This window comes from Centroberyx affinis, unplaced genomic scaffold, assembly GCF_046629955.1.
Source record: "Centroberyx affinis isolate AG114_WGS23_722 - 3 ecotype Tasmania unplaced genomic scaffold, CSIRO-AGI_Caff_v1 ptg000615l_1, whole genome shotgun sequence".
Taxonomy (NCBI): domain Eukaryota; kingdom Metazoa; phylum Chordata; class Actinopteri; order Beryciformes; family Berycidae; genus Centroberyx; species Centroberyx affinis.
In genome coordinates, this window is record NW_027279245.1 from 1 (window position 1) to 22,614 (window position 22,614).

At 41.2% G+C, this 22,614-nt stretch overlaps 1 protein-coding gene across 1 annotated transcript; it reads right to left on the bottom strand.

Annotated features, from left to right (window-relative positions):
- Window positions 1-941: 941 nt before the first annotated feature.
- Window positions 942-20,521, bottom strand: LOC139643467 (ryanodine receptor 2-like; the record flags this gene model as incomplete). Its single annotated transcript, XM_071518614.1, has 11 exons — window positions 942-1,025; window positions 1,298-1,401; window positions 2,381-2,485; window positions 3,190-3,394; window positions 4,724-4,916; window positions 11,021-11,262; window positions 16,069-16,202; window positions 17,281-17,399; window positions 18,999-19,094; window positions 19,860-19,995; window positions 20,234-20,521. Coding segments are annotated over 11 exons (1,706 nt in total), but the record flags the coding sequence as incomplete, so codon positions are not given.
- Between the last annotated feature and the right edge of the window lie 2,093 nt (window positions 20,522-22,614).

Consider the following 22,614-nt stretch of genomic DNA (forward strand, 5'->3'; position numbering starts at 1 on the left):
TACACCTTTGTTTGTATATTATAATAGAATAATATTGTCTTTTATTCAGTAACTTAATGCCTGCAAATGCCATGGATCCTCTGTGTACAAGTAGAGGTGAGAGACCACATGAACTTACTATAACTTTGGGCTTGTTCTTTAACATTTTGTAACTGTTATTTGAGCGCCGTTAATTCAAAATTATAAAATACTCTTCACATAAACATGAATTTAGTGGCAAAGAAAATAGCAGACTATGGATTTATGGCAATATGAAAACGTTTTGTTTGGAGGTGAGAGCTGTCAGTTATATTTATCCTCTCAGGTCAGTAGTTACCTAACCACAACTATGCCAGAGCTTCAGCACATATAAGGTCTGTAGTCACGTTACTCCGTCACTGATAGCCAGGTAGCATAAACAACGTTAGCTACTCACCAGCTAGGCTACTATCATTCCATCAAGTGGCTCCGGGATACTTTGGTTTTAAATGTTGGTGTGTTGCATTGTTGCATAGGCTACAGAGGTTTTACTCTGCTGTATTATTGGCTTTAGAGCGTCTATGCTCTAGAGCTGAAAACCGACTTTGTTTTGGAACTCGCGGTCTCGCGGTAAATTCCTTTGAACGTCCCGCCGGTCCGGTGGTGTTTTCCATGGTATTTTCAGCCGTCTTCCATTAGGGAAACGTCTTCTTAGCCTGTCTATTGCATGTCGATCAGCTGGACATTTTAAGCACTGCTGCCACCTAGCGCTGCCTTTGCGCACTGCATCATTGACCGTACACAGCCTGATACAGCCTGAAAATGTAAAGATGTGTAAAAATCCCCATCGATGTATTTTCGTAGTCGATGTAGGCAATTAGGTCGACTAATCGTTTCAGCCTTAATATTTTGCACCCTTTTCCTCCTTGTTGAGTTATGGTGTGATTTGTTTTTTTTGCTGTCTAATAGATAAGGTGACTTACGTTTGCGAAAGTTTCAAGTTCTTGACCTTCTCCACAGCATGTTCATCAGCTAGGCCAACATGGCAACCCAAGGCCAGGAGAGTTCTGTAACACGCACACACGCATGCACACACACGCACACACACGCACACACACACACACAGAAATCCAAAAGGTTAATCATGGCCCATGACTGTCTGATATGGAGTCCATTATCAAATCAATGTTGTGACTTAAGTTCAAATCGATATGATGTATAGAGGCTTAATAGACAGCTACATACTGCCTAGTATACTGACCAGGCCAGATGTCATTTTTAATAAAAGGACAATATTGGATCCATATATCGGCATATATAGTAGAGGACTCATGCCTACTTGAGAGTCTCCAGAGACATCTGCAGGTTGTAGCTTCGTTCCTGTTCTGGAAGCTTGGAGAACTCCACCAGACACGGATGCTGCCGCTTGTTATCATCTCGAACCTGGAACACACACACACACACACACACACACACACACACAAATGCAGGATAGGACAATGGAAAAAGGGAACCAATAACATATTTACATTTCAATAACCACAACCATTAGTAACTATTACAGGTATTATAACTGTGAACATGTACTAGCAGTGTGTTTGAGAAAGAAAGAAAACTCTGAAAATCTGTCAACTTTTGGAAACAATACTTAAAAAAAAAAAAAAAAGAATGAATATTCGCTAATGAAAGTTCTGAAAATATAAAAAGCAGGATAAGAAAAAGGACACCAGGAAATTCAAATAAAATGTAGGGATATGATGTCCAATTATGTCTATTATAGGAAGTGCAATGAAAACCGAACATATCTGGTATATTGCATTAACCCTCTTCTGAGTGGACATGCAAGTGGATCAAACTTACTATGACCAACAGGAAGACCAAGTAATACAATACAACATAAGAAATAAAACTAATAGTATTGCCGGTCCCATTCACACCTGAAACTAACAATTAATGGCATTTGCCTTATTTCATTTGTCTTAAAGGAATAGTTCACCCAAAAATGAAAATTCTGTCATCATCTACTCCCCCTCATGCCAGCTGAAACACAGGTGAAGTTTGTCCATATAACACACAGGGAGGTTGCCAGCACAACTCCATAGCAGCCTTCTCCAAAACAACTGAAGTCTGGCAACCTCCCTGTGTGTTATATGGACTAACAAATTTCACCTGTGTTTCAACTGGCATGAGGGTGAGTAGATGATGACAGAATTTTCATTTTTGGGTGAACTATTCCTTTAATTTCCAACTCTACCTCGATTAAATATCACTGAATGTAAAGAATCTGCCAACACCACTATCTAATTTGAAAGTTGCAACAAAATGAAACTTACCCTGCACAACATAGTGAAATAATAAGACCTCTAATAACTGTATGTTTTAATACTTTTGAAGGCCTTAAATTTAAAGAATTTTTACTCACTGCTCCGTAGGTCCAGCCCAGCTCTATCTTGTTCATCACCCACAGCTCATGTATATTCTCTGCAAGCTTCTCCCTGATCCTCTCCAAGTGGGGTGGCAATACAATCTACACACACACACACACACACACACACACACACACATTTTAACCATTTATTTACATCCACAAAGATTTCAGTATTAATATTACAGCTACCATTCAGAAACATAAGTTGTTGCTTTTGTTATTACCTCCTCGAAATATATCGGATTGAAGTTGCATTATCCAAACCTATATCCCACCTCCATCTTTTTTTTTTCTTTTCCTCATAATCATCATCCTCTCACAATGAGATACACTGGATGAGAAATGGTAGAAAAGTTGACTTTCTCTGGGTAGGAATATTCCCAATTCCCAAACAATTATTTTCATTATCGATGAATCTATTGATAATCTTTTCGATTAATCGATTAATCATTTGTCAAAAATAATGACAAATGCCCACCACAAGTTACCAGAGCCCAAAGTAATGTCTTAAAATTGCTTAATTTTTCAAACCAGCAGCCAAAAAACTGCCAAGCAACTGACTTAAGTCAAGGCATTTGATTGCTTCAAATGAGTTTGAATGCATCAACATTTCAAGTTGTTGCTTTGAGTTGCTGTATTCCAACATCACCTGAACGCTTTCAAACACAGAATCTGACATAACAGATCTCAGAGTGCATTCATTGGCCAATCAGAAGTGAGTATTCAACAATGCTGTGGAAATTACCCTAACTTTGTGCCCCCCACCCCGCCCACCTAGTGACAACCCTAACACACATTCCTACCTGGCTGGTGTCTACGGGTGTTGGGGTGAATGCTGCCTGGCTCAAGGTGACAGTGGGTCCCAGCAGGTCTCTGGCTGCTGCCTGGTCCTGACTGGCCTCCAGCCTCAGCTTCTCCCTGGGCAACACTGCCTCATAGCACGGAGCATAACCTGGAGGAGGGAGGAACTTAAACTCTCCGTGACGACCCCCCAGGAGGAAACGAACCCTGGAGGAGGAGAAGACGACGAAAGACGAGACAAGGAGGAGAAGAGAGATTCAGGTATACATCTTGTATGATTTCTAAGTCAACAGTATCAAATGTATAAATCTCTGCAGTAAAGACTACAGCCTCTGGAAAACAAGACTCAAAACAATGAAGACATTGAAGAGGCCCAAGCAAAAATCATAATTATAATCATATTAGCCGTAAAGGATCAGTTGACCCCAATATGAAAACTGTGTCATTATCTACTCACCCTAATGTCAATGGAAGCTCCATTGAGGTTTGTACAACCAACAAATACACAGCGAGCTAATTAGTAAGATAGAGGTACCACAGTTCCATCTCAGTCGTCTCCTAAGCCAGTGGTTCTCAACGTGGGGTACGGGGACCACCAGGGGTCCTTGAGGGGGTTCCAGGGGGTCCCCGGCAAATTGATGAATCGTTAAACTTCACCATTATTTCATTTACAAGAAGTAAACACAATTAGAGAATGTAGAAGAATGACTATTTTGATCAAGATCAAGTGAAGAGGCATCACTCTGCTCACAATATAAATGTATTTATTTCTTCTACATAATTAATATCATTCCGTTGTCGTTTTGCCCACAAAGTCCTGCATCAGAATGTAAGCCATTATATTCTTTACAATCTGCCTTTGCGGGGCAAAACGTCAGTAGAATGGTTTTAAGATCTTAATATTGCAGAGCATGTAATTACAAGAGGCTATTTAATTTAGGGCCAGAGTGACACCTCTTCACTTGATCTATGCAGCTTTGTTTTCGGCTGCAGTTTGACTCACTAACCCTGTGTGAGCGGAGCACTGCCTTCAGTCTGTAGGATGCTGTCTGCTTAAATGAAGCCCTATCAAGTCTATGGTGCACTTTTTTCATATGGAGATACTCTCTTCATCCAACTAAGGTGTACCAAGAGGTGGCGGTACGGAATAACAAGTAAGGGTACTCATGTGGACAAAAATCAGAAGTGCCAGTACTCAGTACCGGTGAGTACCGGCCCATTTCAGGCACTGGTACTACATGATAAGGTAAATCTAGGCTTTTTGGGAACACAGTGGATAGATTTGACTACAAACTGCTTTGATTATGCTGCAGGAGCTTTTGAGCTAAATTTGATGGCTGCCCTTTTTGGAACTCTTAACAACCTTCAATTCACTTCAATTATGTAGGACAAGACTGAGATTGAACTGCATCAGCAACTGGCTGCGTGTACGATGGTCAAACAAACTTCAATGGAGTTTCCTCTGATATGGGGGGAGTAAATATAGACAGAATTTTCATAATGGGGTACAGTAAACTGTTCCTTGAAAGCACTGACTTGACCCCGGCGGAGAAGCTGGCCACCGGGAAGAAGAGGCCGTCGGAGTTGAAGTTCTCGAACATGCCCTGAACTGGCTGGCCGTTGATTCTGAAGGAGATACTGGGCGCGCTCATGTCCAGGCAGCAGCTCACTACGTCCTCCACCCTCAACAGATGCTGATTGGGTGAGCTGACCGTCCGCGCAATGCAGCCTGCCCGGGATTGGTGGAAAAAGGGGTAAGGGGGCGGGAGAGGGATGAAAAACAGCAATAAACGTTTGAGTCACAATCCTACTAGCACGAGGCACTGCGAGCCAACTCATCACACTGACCCTCTGGAACAACTTGACTCATAGGAAAACAAATTCCCAGAGATGGACTTCGGAAAACACTTCAAAAAGTAATGAATTGGACACCATGACTTGATGAGTCACGGTGTCATTGATGAAAAAGGTCATCATAAAAATTCAAGACAAGAAAGACATGAAGCTCTCTGTTCACACTGCAGAAAAAATTAGACTGAAGAGGTTTTTCACACTATGCATTCTTAACATAGGGTTATCTCTAACACAGGGTTGACACTTAGCCCTAGGTTGTATTAGCCCCTCTTCATACACACTTAATTAACTAGATTTTTCTTTAAGAGATTCACACTGTGCTCTCATTAACCCAATGTCAAATGCCTGTGGAACGAACAACCGTTCAGTACGGAAGCGTAATGCATTCACTTGAGAAAAACATTTTTGCCCTGTTTTTCTGACTTAACGAGATAATTATCTCTGAATTCTGAGAAAAGTTTTCATGGAAAAAAAATTCTGTTCTGTTTTTCTGAATTAACAAGATAATTATCTCAGAATTCTGAGAAAGGTTTTCATGGAAAAAAAAATTCTGCTCTGTTTTTCTGAATTAACGAGATACCTCAAAATCCTGCGAGAAGCTTTCACCTGCATGGAGTAGCCTACGGTTGCTGCTGCTAATCAGCCTGACCCTCCAACAGTGCTATATGATTTCAAGTATGGGGTCAATACAGGTAAGGTATCTAAGGTATTTAGTTACATGGTACATGCCAAATTATGTCAGCTAACTAATTATCTCGTTAATTCAGAAAATGTTAATGCATTACGCTTCCGTATTTCAGGGTTCTAAACAGTCAATACAAAAACACATGAGCGCAATACAAGTCAAAAAAGTTAAATGATTGGACAACACAAATTTGATGCTTTTCCATGTTTCACGTTGGTAAGAGTTAACCCTGGGTTTACTCGATTTTCTGGAAATAAACCTGATTTGTTGTCTCAACCCTGATTTTAACCCTGGGTTAAAATCAAATTTCTGTTTTCTTTTTTTAGATTAGTTGAAACTTAAATGTTCCCTTGTGAGCAAACTGGGTTGTTGCAGAAGAAATTAGTAACAGGACACACCAAAGACAGTTGAGTAAATGGGGATATTAAACATAAGCTGTGTAGGCACTGCATCACTTAACATCATTTTGGTCGCACATGCAAAGTTTGTTACAGTTTGTTGATCTTAAACTGACCCTAGGATTTTCAGTTTCTTTTATTATTTTTGCTCTTTTATTATTATTTGGTGTTATTGATTTTACCCTACATTTACTCTGCTTTTATCGCTTTTAACTTCCAGTGGCCTGCTGCCAACAGCCTCTGCCTCTGACTCCTGCAGCACCTCCAGAGCACCCCTGGATTGGGCGTGGAGCCAAGGCTAAAGACCCTGGCGTGTTTGACACCAATTGTCCCTAAACAGGTTCCAGGTGTTGGAGAGGTTGTCCTCTCCCACGAGAGGACAACCTCTCTCCGTGGGAGCCAGTCCTCACTCAGCCTCATCCACTGCATCGGCTCCCAGCTTGTGAGTTTCTCCTCTGTGCCGGCGACCATCTCCATCCATCCTCTCCTCTCTCCAGTTCTCCCTCCATACTTGTTGTGGGCCCCTCCATGGTCCATCACATTACTTTACCAAAAGCAGCTACCTTCTGTTCCCGGCGCACAGGTTTATATATAGGTTATATAGGTACATATACTCCACACGGCTTCATGAACACTCCACCGCCTCGGGCATTGTTGGGCACGTTGCATCAAACAACATCAAGTATCACCAGAATGAAAGACTTAACACTGGATTGTACCATTAGTTGTAATCAGAGTTGCGTAAAACTGTGATTAAAATTAGTTAATCCAGATTTAAAATTAATCAGAGATTTGTTGCAGAAATTTTAATTTGACCCCAGTTTAACCAATTTAATCTAAGATTGATCTAAACCTAAATTTAGATCATTTCAACCAAGATTATATAATTTTATAACAAAAAACAAGCAATGAAATGTGAGCATTTTGGCAATGTGCCTAACAAAAAATAGTATAGTCAAAAGGGAAAAAAAACTACATGCGTGCTGCTAAATTTGAATAAAGAACTGTTTTGTTACAGTTGATCATCTTGCCAACTCGTTACACTGTAACCATTGCTCTTCTTTCAACTTTGCTTAAGGCAGTGGTTCTCAACGTGGGGTCCGGGGACCACCAGGCGTTGTTGAGGGGGTTTCAGAGGGTCCCCTGCAAATTGATGAATTAAACTTCAGCATTATTTCATTTACAAGAAGTTAACACAATTACAGAATGTAGAACAATGACTGTTTTGATCATAATGTCACTGTTGTCTCTCTACCTACAATACAGATAGTCATGGAATTCTGGACAAAATCATATCTGAGAATAAAAATATTCTCAGATGTGGGTCTGGGAGACAAAATCTCATCAAATGGGTGTCTGTGGCCCTAATGTGGACTAAATTAGGGTCCTTGATATGAAAATGGTTGAGAATCTCTGGCTTAAGGTATCATGGTTTGCCGTAGACAGGTCCCCATCCACCACCCACTACAGGTAGAATATTCTCTCTTCAGGATACTGTAAGCAGTATCTTGCCTTTGTGTACATCTGCTGGTAAGAATCAGGAAGGCCGGACACGTACTAGTGACTTGATTATGGTTTGGCTCTATGTTGGGGTTGGGGGATTATTTGCAATGCTCCCTGTATTTTATTTATCATGTGCTATGTATTCTATGTGTTATGCTGTAGCAGGGAGCATCCCCAAGAGTAGAACCATATTCAAGCTGTATTGCTATCTCTATTTGCAATAAATGGTTAAGCTATGACATGAGTGATTCCTGACAGAAATCTAGCTACCACAATAAAAAACTAGTTGAGTGAGTGACACTAATCGTCAGATGATTCTGTGGTTGCCTAGCAACCACAACACAAAAATGCAGCAGGCTGCTCCACTTTGTAGGCTTCAACAATAAAAGGCAGTGCAGCGTGTCAGGCCCTTACACTCACTCTAAACTGTCCAATGAAGCAGATATGCCATACAAACAATCTTTAAAAAAGAAATACAAGCTCACATCACCCCAATTTTAACATCTTTACATTATGTTCACATCCTTCTTGGAGGATGTGAACCTTACTTCTGCTACCAACATTGCTGATGCCGCTAAAGTTTGCAGATAAACTCCCTGATCTGTTGTTCTTCACAACAATGATTACAACCAATAGCACAAAATTTGACAAGCATTTTAATCTGTACTATTTTATTTAATAAAATAGCAATGGTAAGCACAATCACTCACTAACTTTGAACTTTTGCTTTGGAGTCAATATGGTAGTGTCAACAGAACAGTGACATCCAGTGAGGTCCTTATTTGCTGTCTCGGGTTTTGTTGTCTCAAGATTAAAAAAAGAGAGTCCTACTGGCTGTTCCAAATTCTAGATTAAATACAAGAGGGTCCCTACGGGTTGTTCCAAATTCTAGATTATAGCCAAATATAGCCACTAGCAGCGATTCCGGGGTTCAAGCCCTAATTCACCAACCAAAATCATACCATTATGGTGGACTTGGGTGGTCCAAGGGGCAAAATTGTGAAGCAAGGGTAGCTGATCTGGCTACTAAGATTGGTGTCAACAGGCATAATTCATGTGAGATATGGCTTTTTAAAATTTGAAATGTCACTACTGTCCCTTCTTTTCACCAAATTGCATGAAATTTGGTACATATGACTGAAATAGCTTGCCAGATAAAGCTGCCAAGTTTGATAATGAACTCATTGGTTTGTGGTGGCCAGATTGTTTATCCTAATGGACCCGTTTATTGATCATTTGTGTATTTACATCCCTTCTGCATGTGTACCAGTGTTGGTGTTGATAGTTCATAAACTGAAAAAGCCTTACGGAAAAAACGCGTTCAAACAAATGTAGAGGTTATCCAAATGGACCTGTTTATAGATCATTTGTATATTTAGGTCCTTCCTAATTACTCACGAGTTCCCAGTTGGTTGCTGTACAGTTGGAGTTTCTCCTGCTGAATGAGAGGGTCGCCTCAATGCGTCCGCGTGAGTGGTGTGTTGTTGTTGGACTTCTGTACTAGTCATGGATTGCCCATAATAAAGCCTGGTTGGCACAGGTGACTCTAGACTCAGCAGAGAGGTACCGGCAGGCCAGAAAGGCTGCAGGTGTGGCAGTTGCAAAAGCAAAAACCCAGGTGTGGGAGGAGTTTGGAGAGGCTATGAAGGATCACTTTTGGACGGCCTCAAAGAGGTTCTGGAAAACCATGCGACTCAGGAGGGGAAGGCGGGACATTGCCCAGGCTGTTCCCCACAGGCACAAGGAAACGCTGAACTCAACTAAGGATATTGTCAGGAGGTGGAAGGAGCACTTTCAGGAGCTCCTAAACTCAACAAACACACCCTTTGGACAGGATTCAGATCTGGAAGATTCGGGGGGCGGTCAGAGTCCATCTCCTTGGCTGAGCTCACTGGGGTTGTCAATAAGTTCCTCAGTGGCAAGGTGTCATGGGTGGATGAGATTTGTCCTGAAATGCTGAAGACTCTGGATATTGTTGGGCTATCATGATTGACACAATTCTTCAAAGTCACATGGATTTCAGGAACAGTGCCCTTGGATTGGCCTACAGGGGCGGTGGTCCCATTTTTCAAAAAAGGGGACAGAAGGGTGTGTTCCGACTATCGTGGCAAGGTCCTGAAAGGAGATAACCTCAGTTTGAAGAGGAGCAATGAGGATTCCATCCTGGTTGTGAAACAATGGACCAGCAATGGACAAGCTTTTTACCCTCTCACAGATAATCTAGGGGTCATGGGAATTTGCTAATCCTGTCTACATGTGTTTTGTGGATTTGGAAAAAGCTCAGAGCTGTGCTCCCCGAGGTATTCTGTGGGAGGTGCTGCGGGAGTATGGGGTGCCGGGGTTGCTGCCATGAGCCATTCGGTCCTTGTACACTCAGAGCAAGAGCTGTGTTCGTATTCTTGGCATTAAGTCAAGCACGTTCAACGTGGGCATTGTATCCCAACAAGGGTGCGCCTTGTCCCTTCTCCTGTTTGTGATATTCGTGGACAGGATATACTGTAAAAGCACAGCCAAGGTCTGGAGAGTGTCCAATTGAGGTGGCATTGAGGTGGTATCTCTGCTGTTTGCAGAGGATGTCATCCTTCTGGCTTTATCTGTCTGTCTGTCCATCTGTTTGTCCATCATGCACAACATCTCGGATGCCACTGAACCAAAGTGGCCAAAGGGGGTCTATGTCAGACAATGTCTGTTTAATTGTTTATAAAATATACAATATCACTATCACACAAGATCTTGGACTTAATTTATGGATTTTTATTAAACCTAGGGTCATTGCTTCATGTGGGCATTTTCAAAATTGTACCAATTGGGCTAAAGAGGGCCCTACAATACGATATCTTGTATGTTGCTGATTGTTTATTGATGAAACTAAGAGGATTTGTTTGTGACAGCATGAATCATAAACGAGGCATAATGATATTTTCTGTCCTCATTTGTAGTAATGAAGATATTTTAACTTTAAGAACAATATTGAGTAAATGGGTAAAATAGGTGGTTGATACACCACATGAGGGTGTATCAATATGAAACCATATGAGACAATGTAAAAAGGGTTACTGTCAAGAATAAACACCACAGTGGTGTTTAGACTACATAAGAAAAGGGACTAAATATAGCATAGTGATGTCTGGAGTGCCATAAATCAAAACACCAAAGTGGCGTTTGGATTCCGTGAAACTCTGCTTTCGAAACACTATCGACTGCCCCTACTTTTTTGACTGTGGCCATTTAGGGTCACAGGTGCTCCTAAAAAAAAAGTAAGCATAGAGCCCTGCAGCTATAACTGCAAACCATACATGCCAACCATACCAACCAACATCTCTCTCTTTACACACACAGACAACCCTCCCCACAAACACACACACACACACACATACACACAAACCCCCTCACCTGACCACAGATGGAGTCCATCGAAGCCATAGGAGTAGAGGTCATCGCCCACCCCGTTGCCTCCCCACCCCTCCCCCCCACCGGGGTAGGGTGCATAACCGTCAGTGCTGGCCCAGCCCACCCTGAGGTGAGTGGCCTCGGCCGTGACAAACGGCAGCGCCTGGTCCACGATCAGCTCGTAGTACCACTTCCTGTACTGGGCGGAGCCATCACTGACACCCAGGAAGATGTTGGGACGCATGCTGTGGGGAAGAGGACAGGAGGGGATGTTACTGATGCTGCGTTCCATTCGAAGTCTAAGTGGTGAAATTCCCCGCTGAAGGTTAGAAATACAACTTCTGTGCATTCCAGTGGTGCAGCTTGTAAAAACCAAGGGAGAAACATGGATGGTGATGTTTGTGTGGCTTATTCTTTCTCATCAGTTTTGGCAGCAGAACAAATCAAGCAGGTGGCGGTTGGGTATGTGACATAATTCAGATAGGCTATTCAAAATAATGTTCCTGAATGTACCTTGCGCTCCACACCTTGAGAGTGAATGAACAGCATTCTTACAGCCAAGCATTAGCTAAAGTCAGCCTAGATTGGCAAATTTGTCACTAGATTTGGTGACTTTTCGACTTATTATTAAATTATACCCAACTTTTTCTGACCACTGGAAAGAATTTTAATGTGTCGACTCCCAAAGCGTTTGACAACAAATTGGTACAGCTGATGCAAATTTGAACTACTTGCTTGTCTAAGTGGTCTGATCACAGCGCTTCCAATACACAGCGTAGTCCTCTCCCCCTGCTAAGAGTGTATGGAGAGTATTTATTTATTTATTTTGTTTATTTGATAGGGACAGAGCACGTTAATAAACATCAGTATAAAAATACAAGATGTAAACATGCCGAAGTTAGCAAAAATGCTAATTTACATTCGTAGTCCCTAGGCAGGTAACAAAAACAGAAACATTACAAGTGACAATATACAAATACAAATACACAAGTAGAAAAAGACAAAATACATTGTACAAACCTTATGAATCGTGTTGCAGATACTGTATATTCATATGCAGTGTTGGGGAAAGTTACTTGAACTAGTTACTGAAGTTACTTAAAACTAGTTATTTTACTTTGTTACTTTCCCTAAATAGTAACTAGTTACATTACTAGGTAACTCAAATTAATTTGGTAACACTTTACAATAAGGGTCACTAAGTTAAGGATTAGTTAATGCTTAATAAGGGTTGGTTAATGCTTAATAAGAGTTAGTTCATGCTTAATAAGCATGAACTAACCCTTAATTAACAGTTAACTAATGTGTAATTTACTAATGGTGTTCATGTTAACTAAGGTATTAATTTATACATTATTTAATAGTTAGTATAGTATTAAATAATGTATAAATTAATACCTTAGTTAACATGAACACCATTAGTAAATGATTACCAGACACATTAGTTAATTGTAATTAAGAGTTAGTTAATGCTTATTACGCATTAACTAACCCTTAACTTAGTGACCCTTATTGTAAAGTGTTACCAGTACTTTCAAGTTACCCACCTAAAACCATGCCTTTAATATACAGTACTGTATGAACTGTATGTCCTCACTCTTACTGAATAGAAATCATCACTGAGTACACAGCTGTTGGATGTAAAACATCCACTTCTGAAAGACAAGGCAGACTAACTTTCATTTATTTTGGTACCACTGATATACAGTAAACTAGTAAGATCAAAGAGGTAGCCTTGATCTCTCAAAATAAACAGCAGATAGCACTCATCCCCCAGGAGTTGCAGTAGTCAAGGCGTGATATTACAAGTGCCTGTACCAGGAGTTGGGCTACATGCTCAGACAGGTAGGGTCTAATCTTCCTGATGTTGTACAGAGCAAATCGGCATGACCGAGCAACAGAAGCCACATGCTCCTTGAAGGTTAGTTGGTCATCAATCATGACACCCAAGTTTCTGGCAGACTTTGTGGGAATGAGCTGAGCTGATTCGAGCTGGATACTGATCTGTTGTTGTACAGAGGGACTGGCTGGGATGACAAGGAGCTCAGTCTTTGAGAGGTCAAGCTGAAGGTGGCGTTCCTTCATGCATGCCGAAATATCGGCGAGGCATGCCGATATCCCTGCCGAGACCGTGGGGTCGTCTGGTGGGAATGATAGGAGGAGCTGGGTATTGTCAGCATATGAATGGTATGAGAAGCCATGTGAGCGGATGACTGTGCCAAGTGAGGTGGTGTATTGAAAAGAGAAGGGGTCCAAGCACTGACCCTTGAGGTTCCCCTGTGGACAAGCAGTGGGATTTAGACACTTCCCCTCTCCAAGACACTCTAAAGATCTCCCTGAGAGGTAGGACTCAAACCAGCGGAGAGAAGATCCTGAGAAGCCAAGCTCAGCGAGTGTGGAGAGGAGAATTTGGTGGTTAACCGTGTCAAAGGCAGCCGATAGGTCAAGCAACATTAGAACAGAGGACTGACCGGCAGCTGATCGCAGTGTTTCCACTACAGACAAGAGCACAGTCTCGGTAGAGTGTCCGCGTTTGAAGCCAGAGTGGTTAGGATCATACAGGTTGTTCTCAGAAAAGAATTCAGAGACTTGATTAAAGACTGTGCGCTCAAGTGTCTTGGAAAGGAAGGAGTGAAACCAGCCTGTAATTTTCAACCTGACATGGGTTGAGTGTAGGTTTCTTTAGCAGTGGGGTAACCTGGGCTTGCTTAAAAGCAGTGGGGAACACACCCGTTGTAAGTGAGGAGTTGATGATGTGTGTGACTGCAGGGATAAGTGTGGGCGAAATGGCCTGCAGGAGGTTGGAGGGTATGGGGTCCAACGGACAGGTAGTGGGACGAGAGTCAAGCAGAAGTTTGGAGACTTGCTCCTCGGTAAGATGGGAAAATGACAGGAGTGAGGTCCTGTTAGCTGGTGGCAGCATACTGAGTTGGTCAGGCTCAAAGAACTGATTACTGATGGTAGAAACCTTATCAGTAAAGAAGGATGCGAAGAGGTCAGCAGTGAGCAAAGTTAAGGGTGGAGGTGGTGGAGGGTTGAGGAGTGAATTAAAAGCTGAAAATAATTTCCGAGCGTCTTTGGCGCTGCTGATTTTCTCCTGATAACTTGGCACTTTTTAAATGGGAGGAGAATGCAGATAGGAGAGTCTGATAGTCACTGAGGTCAGTGGGATCTCTGGATTTGCGCCATTTCCTCTCAGCTGCTCTGAGCCCCGCCCGTTGCTCTCTGATGACACCGGTGAGCCATGGACTAGTGGGGGTTTTACGAGCAGGTTTGGATGAGAGTGGGCAGAGGTTGTTTAGATAGGCGGCTTACAAGAAGCAGAGTGTGTCTGTAGCCTCATTGACATGGAGTGAGGAGAACTCATTATGAGGGGGCATGGTAGCCGAGACCTCATTGGAGAGGTGAGCCGGTGTGAGGGACCGGAGGTTTCATCTGAAGGAGACCATTTGCGGCAGAACATGAGGATGTTCCGGTAAGGAAACCGTGAATTGAATAAAGAAGTGGTCTGACAGATGTAAGGGGGTGACAGTCAGATTTGCCGTGGAGCAGTTTCGAGTCACAATCAGATCGAGTGTATTGCCCACTTTGTGTGTGGGAAGGGTGGAGACCTGTTTGAGGTCAAATGTGGACAGAAGTGAAAAGAAGTCAGCCGCTTGGGGTTTGTCAAGATGGATATTCATGTCCCCCATGACAATCAGTGGGGTGCCATCTTCAGGAATGGCTGAGAGTAGCATGTCCAGTTCAACGACAAAGTGCCCCAGTAACCCTGGTGGGCGATATAAGATAACCACAAATAGTTTGACAGGAGCAGTAACCATGATTGCATGGTATTCAAAGGATGAGTTATTGCTTAGAGGAGAAAGCTTAGTGAATTTCCAGTCTTTGGAAATGAGGGCACCCGTACCACCTTCACGCCCAACGGAACGGAAGAGGTGTGTGGGAGAAAGTACAGTCAGCTGAAAGCGCAGCTGGTGTGGCTGTGTTTTCTGGACGGATCCAGGTTTCGGTCAGGGCTAGTACCTGAATGTCAGAAAGGTTTGCAAGTGCTTGGATGAATTCTGTTTTATTTACAGCAGACTGACAATTCCATAAGCCAAAGGAAAAAGCGGAGGAGGTAGCTGAGGCTTTTCTGAGAGAGTAGTGGTTCTCAGGACTGCGCTGTCTTTTATGACTGATGCGTTTTTTCCGGTTGCCCTGGATGACAGGGATATATTGGTAGCACATGGTGAGTGCGAAGGGAGGACAATAGAGTAAAATAAGAGTAGCTTATCTGTGTCCTTGCTCAGTGGACTCGCACAGGTAGACTTGAAGGTCTTTACCCAAGAAAGGCTGACATACAAGGGCTGACGCTACAGCACAACTTACGTGTTTAAATACCAGGAAATGCCACAGCTGTGCCCATTCACAGGTCGTTACCAGGGCTGAACCCGCCCCTTTCAGATTTCCACAACAAAGCAACAGATAGAGGGCGTGACCCGCGTCAGCTGACCCACCTATCGAAAATCAGAGAGTGAAACCAGGAAGTGCTCAGCCACAACAAAGCCTGACAACAGCCTAAGTCCAAATCTAACCCAGAAACAAAGATTCAAAACACTTACTGACCGACTGCTGTTTCCTATGTCCTAGATCTGAGCTTGTTCTGCTTGTTTTTAGTCAGATAAGAAAGTCAGATAAATGACTAGAATGTAAATTGGAGGGACAATATAAAGTGGCAGAATGGGTTTCATCTTTCTAAGACGGTAGGACCTTTATTTAAACCTATGACATGTCTTAAGTGACAGATTTAATTTTTACCACCCTCCCCGCTCCTCTCCATAGACAATGAATGGATTCTGTCACTATCACTGTACCACAGCTGGGCATTGTGAATGGACATAATGCATAGAGATAATCTCTTGACATAAAAGAGCTCAACCAAATAGTAATAGGCTGACGGTCTGCCTTATGTGTGTTCCGTTTTTGCTTGTGTGAATGCAAATGTGTTCATGTATGTAGCTTAGGCTGCTCTGTGGTTGTGTGTGTGTGTGTGTGTGTGTGTGTGTATGTACCTGCTGACGTGGTTGACGAGGCGGGTCTGCAGCAGTAAGTCTCGGCCGGGCAGCAGGTTGTCACAGATCAGGTGCTGGTTAGAGCGCACTGCCACACCATGACACACACACAGCGAACACAGCACATCAAGCACCTAGACAACACACACCAGAGAATACAGGCACTATTAGAGGTTCGGCAGTACAAACATACACATATATATTTTTTTTATATTCATACAAAATATCCATAATGTATACCAACATCATAAAGAGCATGTGCAAGGAAGACCAAAGAAACCCCAAGGGGCTTATGGAGTGTCTCCCTTAATAACAATCATACATCATTACAATATAGTGTAATGCAGTGGTTCTCAACGTGGGGTCCGGGGACCACCAGGGATCCTTGAGGGGGTTCCAGGGGGTACCCAGCAAATTGATGAATTGTTAAACTTCACTATTATCTCATTTATAAGAAGTTAACACAATTAGAGAATGTAGAAGAATGACTGTTTTGATCATAGGTTCACTGTTATCTCTCTACCTACAATACACATAGTCATGGAATTCTGGACAAAATCATATCTAACAATAAAAATATTCTCGGATTTGAGTCTTAGAGAAATCTCATCAAATGAGGGTCCGTGGCTCTAATGTGGACTAAATTAGGGTCCTTGATATGAAAAAGGTTGAGAATCACTGGTGTAATGAAACCCCAAAAAAGTTTAGAAAGAACAAAACAATATAAACAAATCAATAGGTAAAGTAATACTGTTATATAAATAGGTTGAAAAGTAGAAAATAAGTAAAAGAATATTAAAAGAAACCGAAAAGAAAAGGAAAAGCAGAGTAAAGGAATAAAGAGAAAAAAAAAACACATATTTGCAGGCAGAATCAAACAAAAACTTACCAGCAAGTTTCCTGATATATTTCCAGATGTTCATACTGTGACTTGATTGGTTACATGTAACGTGCGTCAGTGTTTTACCAAATTTAAAGTCAAATCTTAAAGTCTGAAGTTACAACAGTCATTAGGTGCAGATTGGCCGTGTTCGTGGTCTACTTTTTCAACCCCTGTGGTAGCTTTATGGATGCTGGTTACCTCAGCCTCAGGGTAGATGCTGTTTCTTTAAGATGAGTGACAAGTGGAGGAGGGCAGGGACACCAATGCACTCCCTGCCTCAAGGAGACAAATTGCAGATTCTAGATTTAGAAATAAAGAGTTGTCTGTACCTTGTGGTTGCGTCCATGCTTGTCTAGCAGAGATATAATGGATTTGATGTGTCCCTCTTTGATGATGTTTAACGCCTCGGGGCTCTCCACCAGCACACAGTGAAGCACCTCCAATATACCTAGAAATACAGACAAGGTTTCACTGCAACCATTCAAAACCAGGCCATCCTTATTAAAATGCCAGCAGGTAAAGCAGAGGACATGCAGCAGTTTCATACTCATTCTGAATCAATTGGGGTGTGGGAGCTAAACAGTCTATACATGATGAGATTTGAAAACACCATTGATAAAAATCTGGAAGCAAAGAAAAGGGGAAAAAAACATCAAAGATGATATTCAGAAGAGATGACATTAAGGTTGATTACATTTAACTTTGTCACATTCAATACTTTCATATTTTTAGACACTTTTTTTTTTTAATATTCAATCCCCCCCCCCACAGGTTATTCAGCCTGGAGGGAAAAGAAAACATAGCAAACGATCAAACAAAAAAAGATTCAAATTCCACAATATAGCCTACAACAAGAAAGAAAGAAAGAAAAAAAAAATGAATACAAATAAAGTACCACTAGACTTTACTGTTTTTCACCACAGCTTTCTCCACAACTCAGAGATAGGTTTTACTTTTTCAAACACCAACCTGGGAGGCAAGTTACATTCATTTGATTTCCTCAAAAACCATTATCACCAACTTCAAAGATCTTTTATTGTCATTGTAGAAGTCCATCTTCATGTATTTATCCTGCATGCATCCTGCATTAGTACTGGAGACAGTTCTTGCTTGAATGTTTCTCAAAACACTCAAGTTGCATGAAGATTAACTTCTTATAGGTAAAGGTAAAGGTAGGTATAGGTAGGTATAGGTAAAAAAATAATTTCCATGAAGGAGGCATTGATTTTATCAGCTTCTATTTCAGTGTTGCAGATACAGTATATGGGGTGATGGGGGTGGTTCACAAATAGAAACAGAGATGATGCACCTGTAGTCCTCCTCCATCTAAACTAAACACATCTGAGAGAGAGAGAGAGAGAGAATGCGTGTGTGTGTGTGTGTGTGTGTGTGTGTGGGGGGGGGGAGATGATGATGCAGCTAGCACCTTCCTCCACTCAGAGCTAAATCTGAACAACATGGAAGTGATTCACAACGAAGAGCCGGAGTGTGTTTGTGTTTCTTATGTGATTGCACGTAGGTGTGTGTGCGAGTGTGTGTGTGTGTGTGTGTGTGTGTGTGTGTGTGCAGTATATATGGGAGGTGTGTGATGAATCATGGTGCCTTTAAACACTGCATGACTCAATCTGCTCTATATTCTCTCTCTCTTGGTATACAGTATCTATCTATCTTGTACAGAAGTGGCAGCAGTGGCAGTTCCTCTAATGTCCACTAGAGGCTGGCTATATAGACCCTAAACCTGTCCCAACTCCATGGAAGTCAATGGGACCACAACTTCTTGCTAAAATTACATAGTCAATACATTTTTTTAAACAAGAAGTTATGGTCTCAGCTGCTAATTTCAATTCTTCTTTTCAAAATAATTGTGCTATTAACAGGATATAACAGATATATATCATGGGGTTGTTTGCCTAGTGATTGACAGATCACCAATTATGGGCCAATAGTAGGCGGTGCTGCGGCTCTGCAGACAGACAGGAAGTGGTAATTTATGACCATTCTCTGTTGCTATTGTTGTGACTGGCTAAACAAAGAGAAGTCGACCTACCAGAAGAGGCCTCCAGTCTCTCCAGTCTGCTTATCAGCCAATCCAACGAACTAGAAAACTGGGCACAGTTCTTCCTGTTTCCTCTTATCAATGCAGCTGCAGGAGAAGGTGGGGGAGAGGAGAGGAGAGGAGAGGAGAGGAGAGGAGAGGAGAGGAAAATGGGAGAGAGAGAAGAGACTTGACTGACATCTGCCATTGTTTCCTTCAGTCAGTGTGATAATGAAAACACAAAGAATTTCCTCCAACTATTTTCAGATGTATCTATCTCTCTTGCTCTTCTAATTTCTACTGTTTTTATTCTCATTTCATTTTATGTGTTTAATTTTATTTAAACATAAACCTTTTTTTTAATTCACTTTTATCTCCTCACATACTAGTATTTTACGACTTTAAAGCCTTTTGTAAACTCTGCTTTTGGAAAACACCTATGGAAATAAAAATTATTAGCATTATATTTTTGTCTCTCAGTCTGAATCAGAATCAGAATCAGAATCAGAAATACTTTATTGATCCCCGAGGGGAAATTGAATTACGTTGCAGTTGCTCACATTGTAGAAGAGAAATATATATAAGCATAGAGAAATTATAAGAAAAATAGAAATAAGAAATATGTAAAATATGTGCATTATACTACAATATATAACAATAATAATACAGAAATAAGAGAAATAAGAATTATGTACAAATATGTGCATCATACTACAATATATACAACAGTGTAAATAATTAAATAATTAAATAATTATTGCACAGTTGAATTATTGCACAAAATTATTATCAGAATCAGTATTGCACAGTTTAAAATATGAATTATAAATTATGTGTGTGTGTGTGTGTGTGTGTGTGTGTGTGTGTGCTTACCCAGTAGCTGGTATAGGGAGTTCAGGATGGCGCTCCAAGTGTCTCCAGCCTCTCTTCCTGCTGCCTCAGCAAAATGAGCTGCACTGCTGTAGACATGAAGCCGATCGATACACTCCAATACAAGACTGATCATCCCCTACAGAGAGAGAGAGAGATACTATTAATGTTTTTATTATTTCATACAGTTGTATTCAGATGCTTTGGCAATGCCATTCAGCAGATGATATATCATTATCAAAAGGGAGGCATTACTGGAAAAGGCTGAGAACCACTGGTACTGGATAGGATAATGGCAGAAATCCAACTTCATACTCATGGACATCCAGGTAGATAAGACACACACACACACACACACACACACACACATTCCCCACCTCCTCCTGGAAGAGGTTCTGCCGGTTCTTTAGAGCTCTCAGTCGGTTCTGTTTGTCCTCATGTTCCAGGTGATCATCAGGCGGTTGGAAGTAACCAATCAGATCCTGCAGGCTCAGGCTCATGGATTCGATTGGTAGATCTAGTGTAGAGCTCTTCCCCTTTTTACTGAGCGTGTCCAGGCCCCTGACAGGTATAGTGGAGAAGGTAGAGGATATTAGGTCCTGGCAGTTGTAGATTAGAGGATAGAGGATGTTAGATGTAACATAGAGGATGGAGGATGTTATCTCCTGAGAGATGCAGAGTGGAAGATGGAGAATGTTCGCTCCTGACCAATGTAGGGTGGAGCAGTGGTTCTCAACGTGGGGTCCGGGGACCACCAGGGGTCCTTGAGGGGGTTCCAGGGGGTCCCCAGCAAATTGATGAATTGTTAATCATCGCCATTATTTCATTTACAAGAAGTTAACACAATTAGAGAATGTAGAATGCTGGACTCTGTGAAATATTACTACTGGACTCTGTGTAGGCTTGACTCGGTCAAGGACTGTGTGGACGCTGCAATAATAGTACTGGACTCTGTGCAATAATCCTCAAGGACTATGTGGTACTTTCTATTGGCACCTTTTATTTATTTATTTATTTGACTCTTTGCTTTTAAGTAATTTTGGTTTTGAACCCTGTGCATGCTGCATTACCTTCTTTTATTGTGTACTATCTCTAATCTATAGTTATATGTTAATACAGATTATGTGAGCTACTGGACACCTGAATTTCCCCAAGGGGATGAATAAAGTATCTATCTATCTATCTATCTATCTATCTATCTATCTATCTATCTATCTATCTATCTATCTATCTATCTATCTATCTATCTATCTATCTATCTCTAGAAGAATTACTATTTTGTTTGTGGTTTCACTGTTTCACTGTTCACTCTACCTACAATATAGTCACGGAATTCTGGACAAAATCATATCTGACAATACAAATATTCTCAGATTTGCAGTCTTTTGAATTTTGAACTCTTGGCACTGTGTTCATCTGACAAAAGACTCACACACATACACACACACACACACACACACACACACACACGGTGCCAGTCCAGGTCTGTGAATGTGTCATAACAAGGTTGGAGACAGAGCAGCTCTGTTCCACATCAATTAGAGCTGAGATGCTAATGCTAATGTGCGTGTACACACCCACACACACATTCACACATCCATTGGTGCCAACCCAACTTTTTTTTTATTTGTGATAAGTCTTTATACTTTTAAGTATGTTACATTTCATCAGCAGATTTCCATCAACCCAAAGCAAACACCTGGTTTCATTGGCTTAATGGGGTAATGGGTTACTTAGGTCAGTGATTCTCAACCTTTTTCATATCAAGGACCCCTAATTTAGTATTTAATGAGTTTCTCTGTCTCTCTGTGTCTTTTAGACCCAAATCTGAGAATATTTGTATTGCGAGATATGATTTTGTCCAGAATTCCATGACTATCTGCATTGTAGGTAGAGATATAACAGTGAAACTATGATCAAAATAGTCATTCTTCGACATTCTATAATTCTTTTAAATTAAATAATGGTGATGTTTATCAATTCATCAATTTGCTGGGGACCCCCTGGAACCCCTTCAAGGACCCCTGGTGGTCCCTGGACCCCACGTTGAGAACCACTGACTTAGGCTATTCTATTATGCAGCATGTACAAGTATGTTTGGTATTTTGTTTGAAGATTGCCAACGCTGTTATGGCATCCCAGACAGTTACACTTATCTCCCCTCCTGATTGTGATTGTGGTTATGATTATGAAGATGATTTAGAAATTATTGAAGCCCTTTGTAGTATGAATGTGTTTAATGATTCTCTATTGATCTGTAACAATCACCATTTGCCCTTTATATAAGCATGTATTACCCTTAATTTGCTCAATCACTGTTAATCACTTGTATAACTACTTGTGTTTTGTCCTCATGTTACCCTGACCTTAGTCTCATCCGTAACACTTTACAATAAGGGTACATTAATTAATGCTTAATAAGCATTAACTAACCCTTAATTAACAGTTAACTAATGTGTCTGGTAATCATTTACTAATGGTGTTCATGATAACTAAGGTATTAATTTATACATTATTTAATAGTCATCTTTATAAACTATTAAATAATGTATAAATTAATACCTTAGATAACATGAACACCATTAGTAAATTACACATTAGTTAACTGTTAATTAAGGGTTAGTTAATGCTTATTAAGCATTACCTAACCCTTATTAAGCATTAAATAACCCTTAACTTAGTGACCCTTATTATAAAGTGTTACCGTCTCATCTTTGTTGCAGACTCACCAGAACTACCAAATTAAAGACTTGCACAT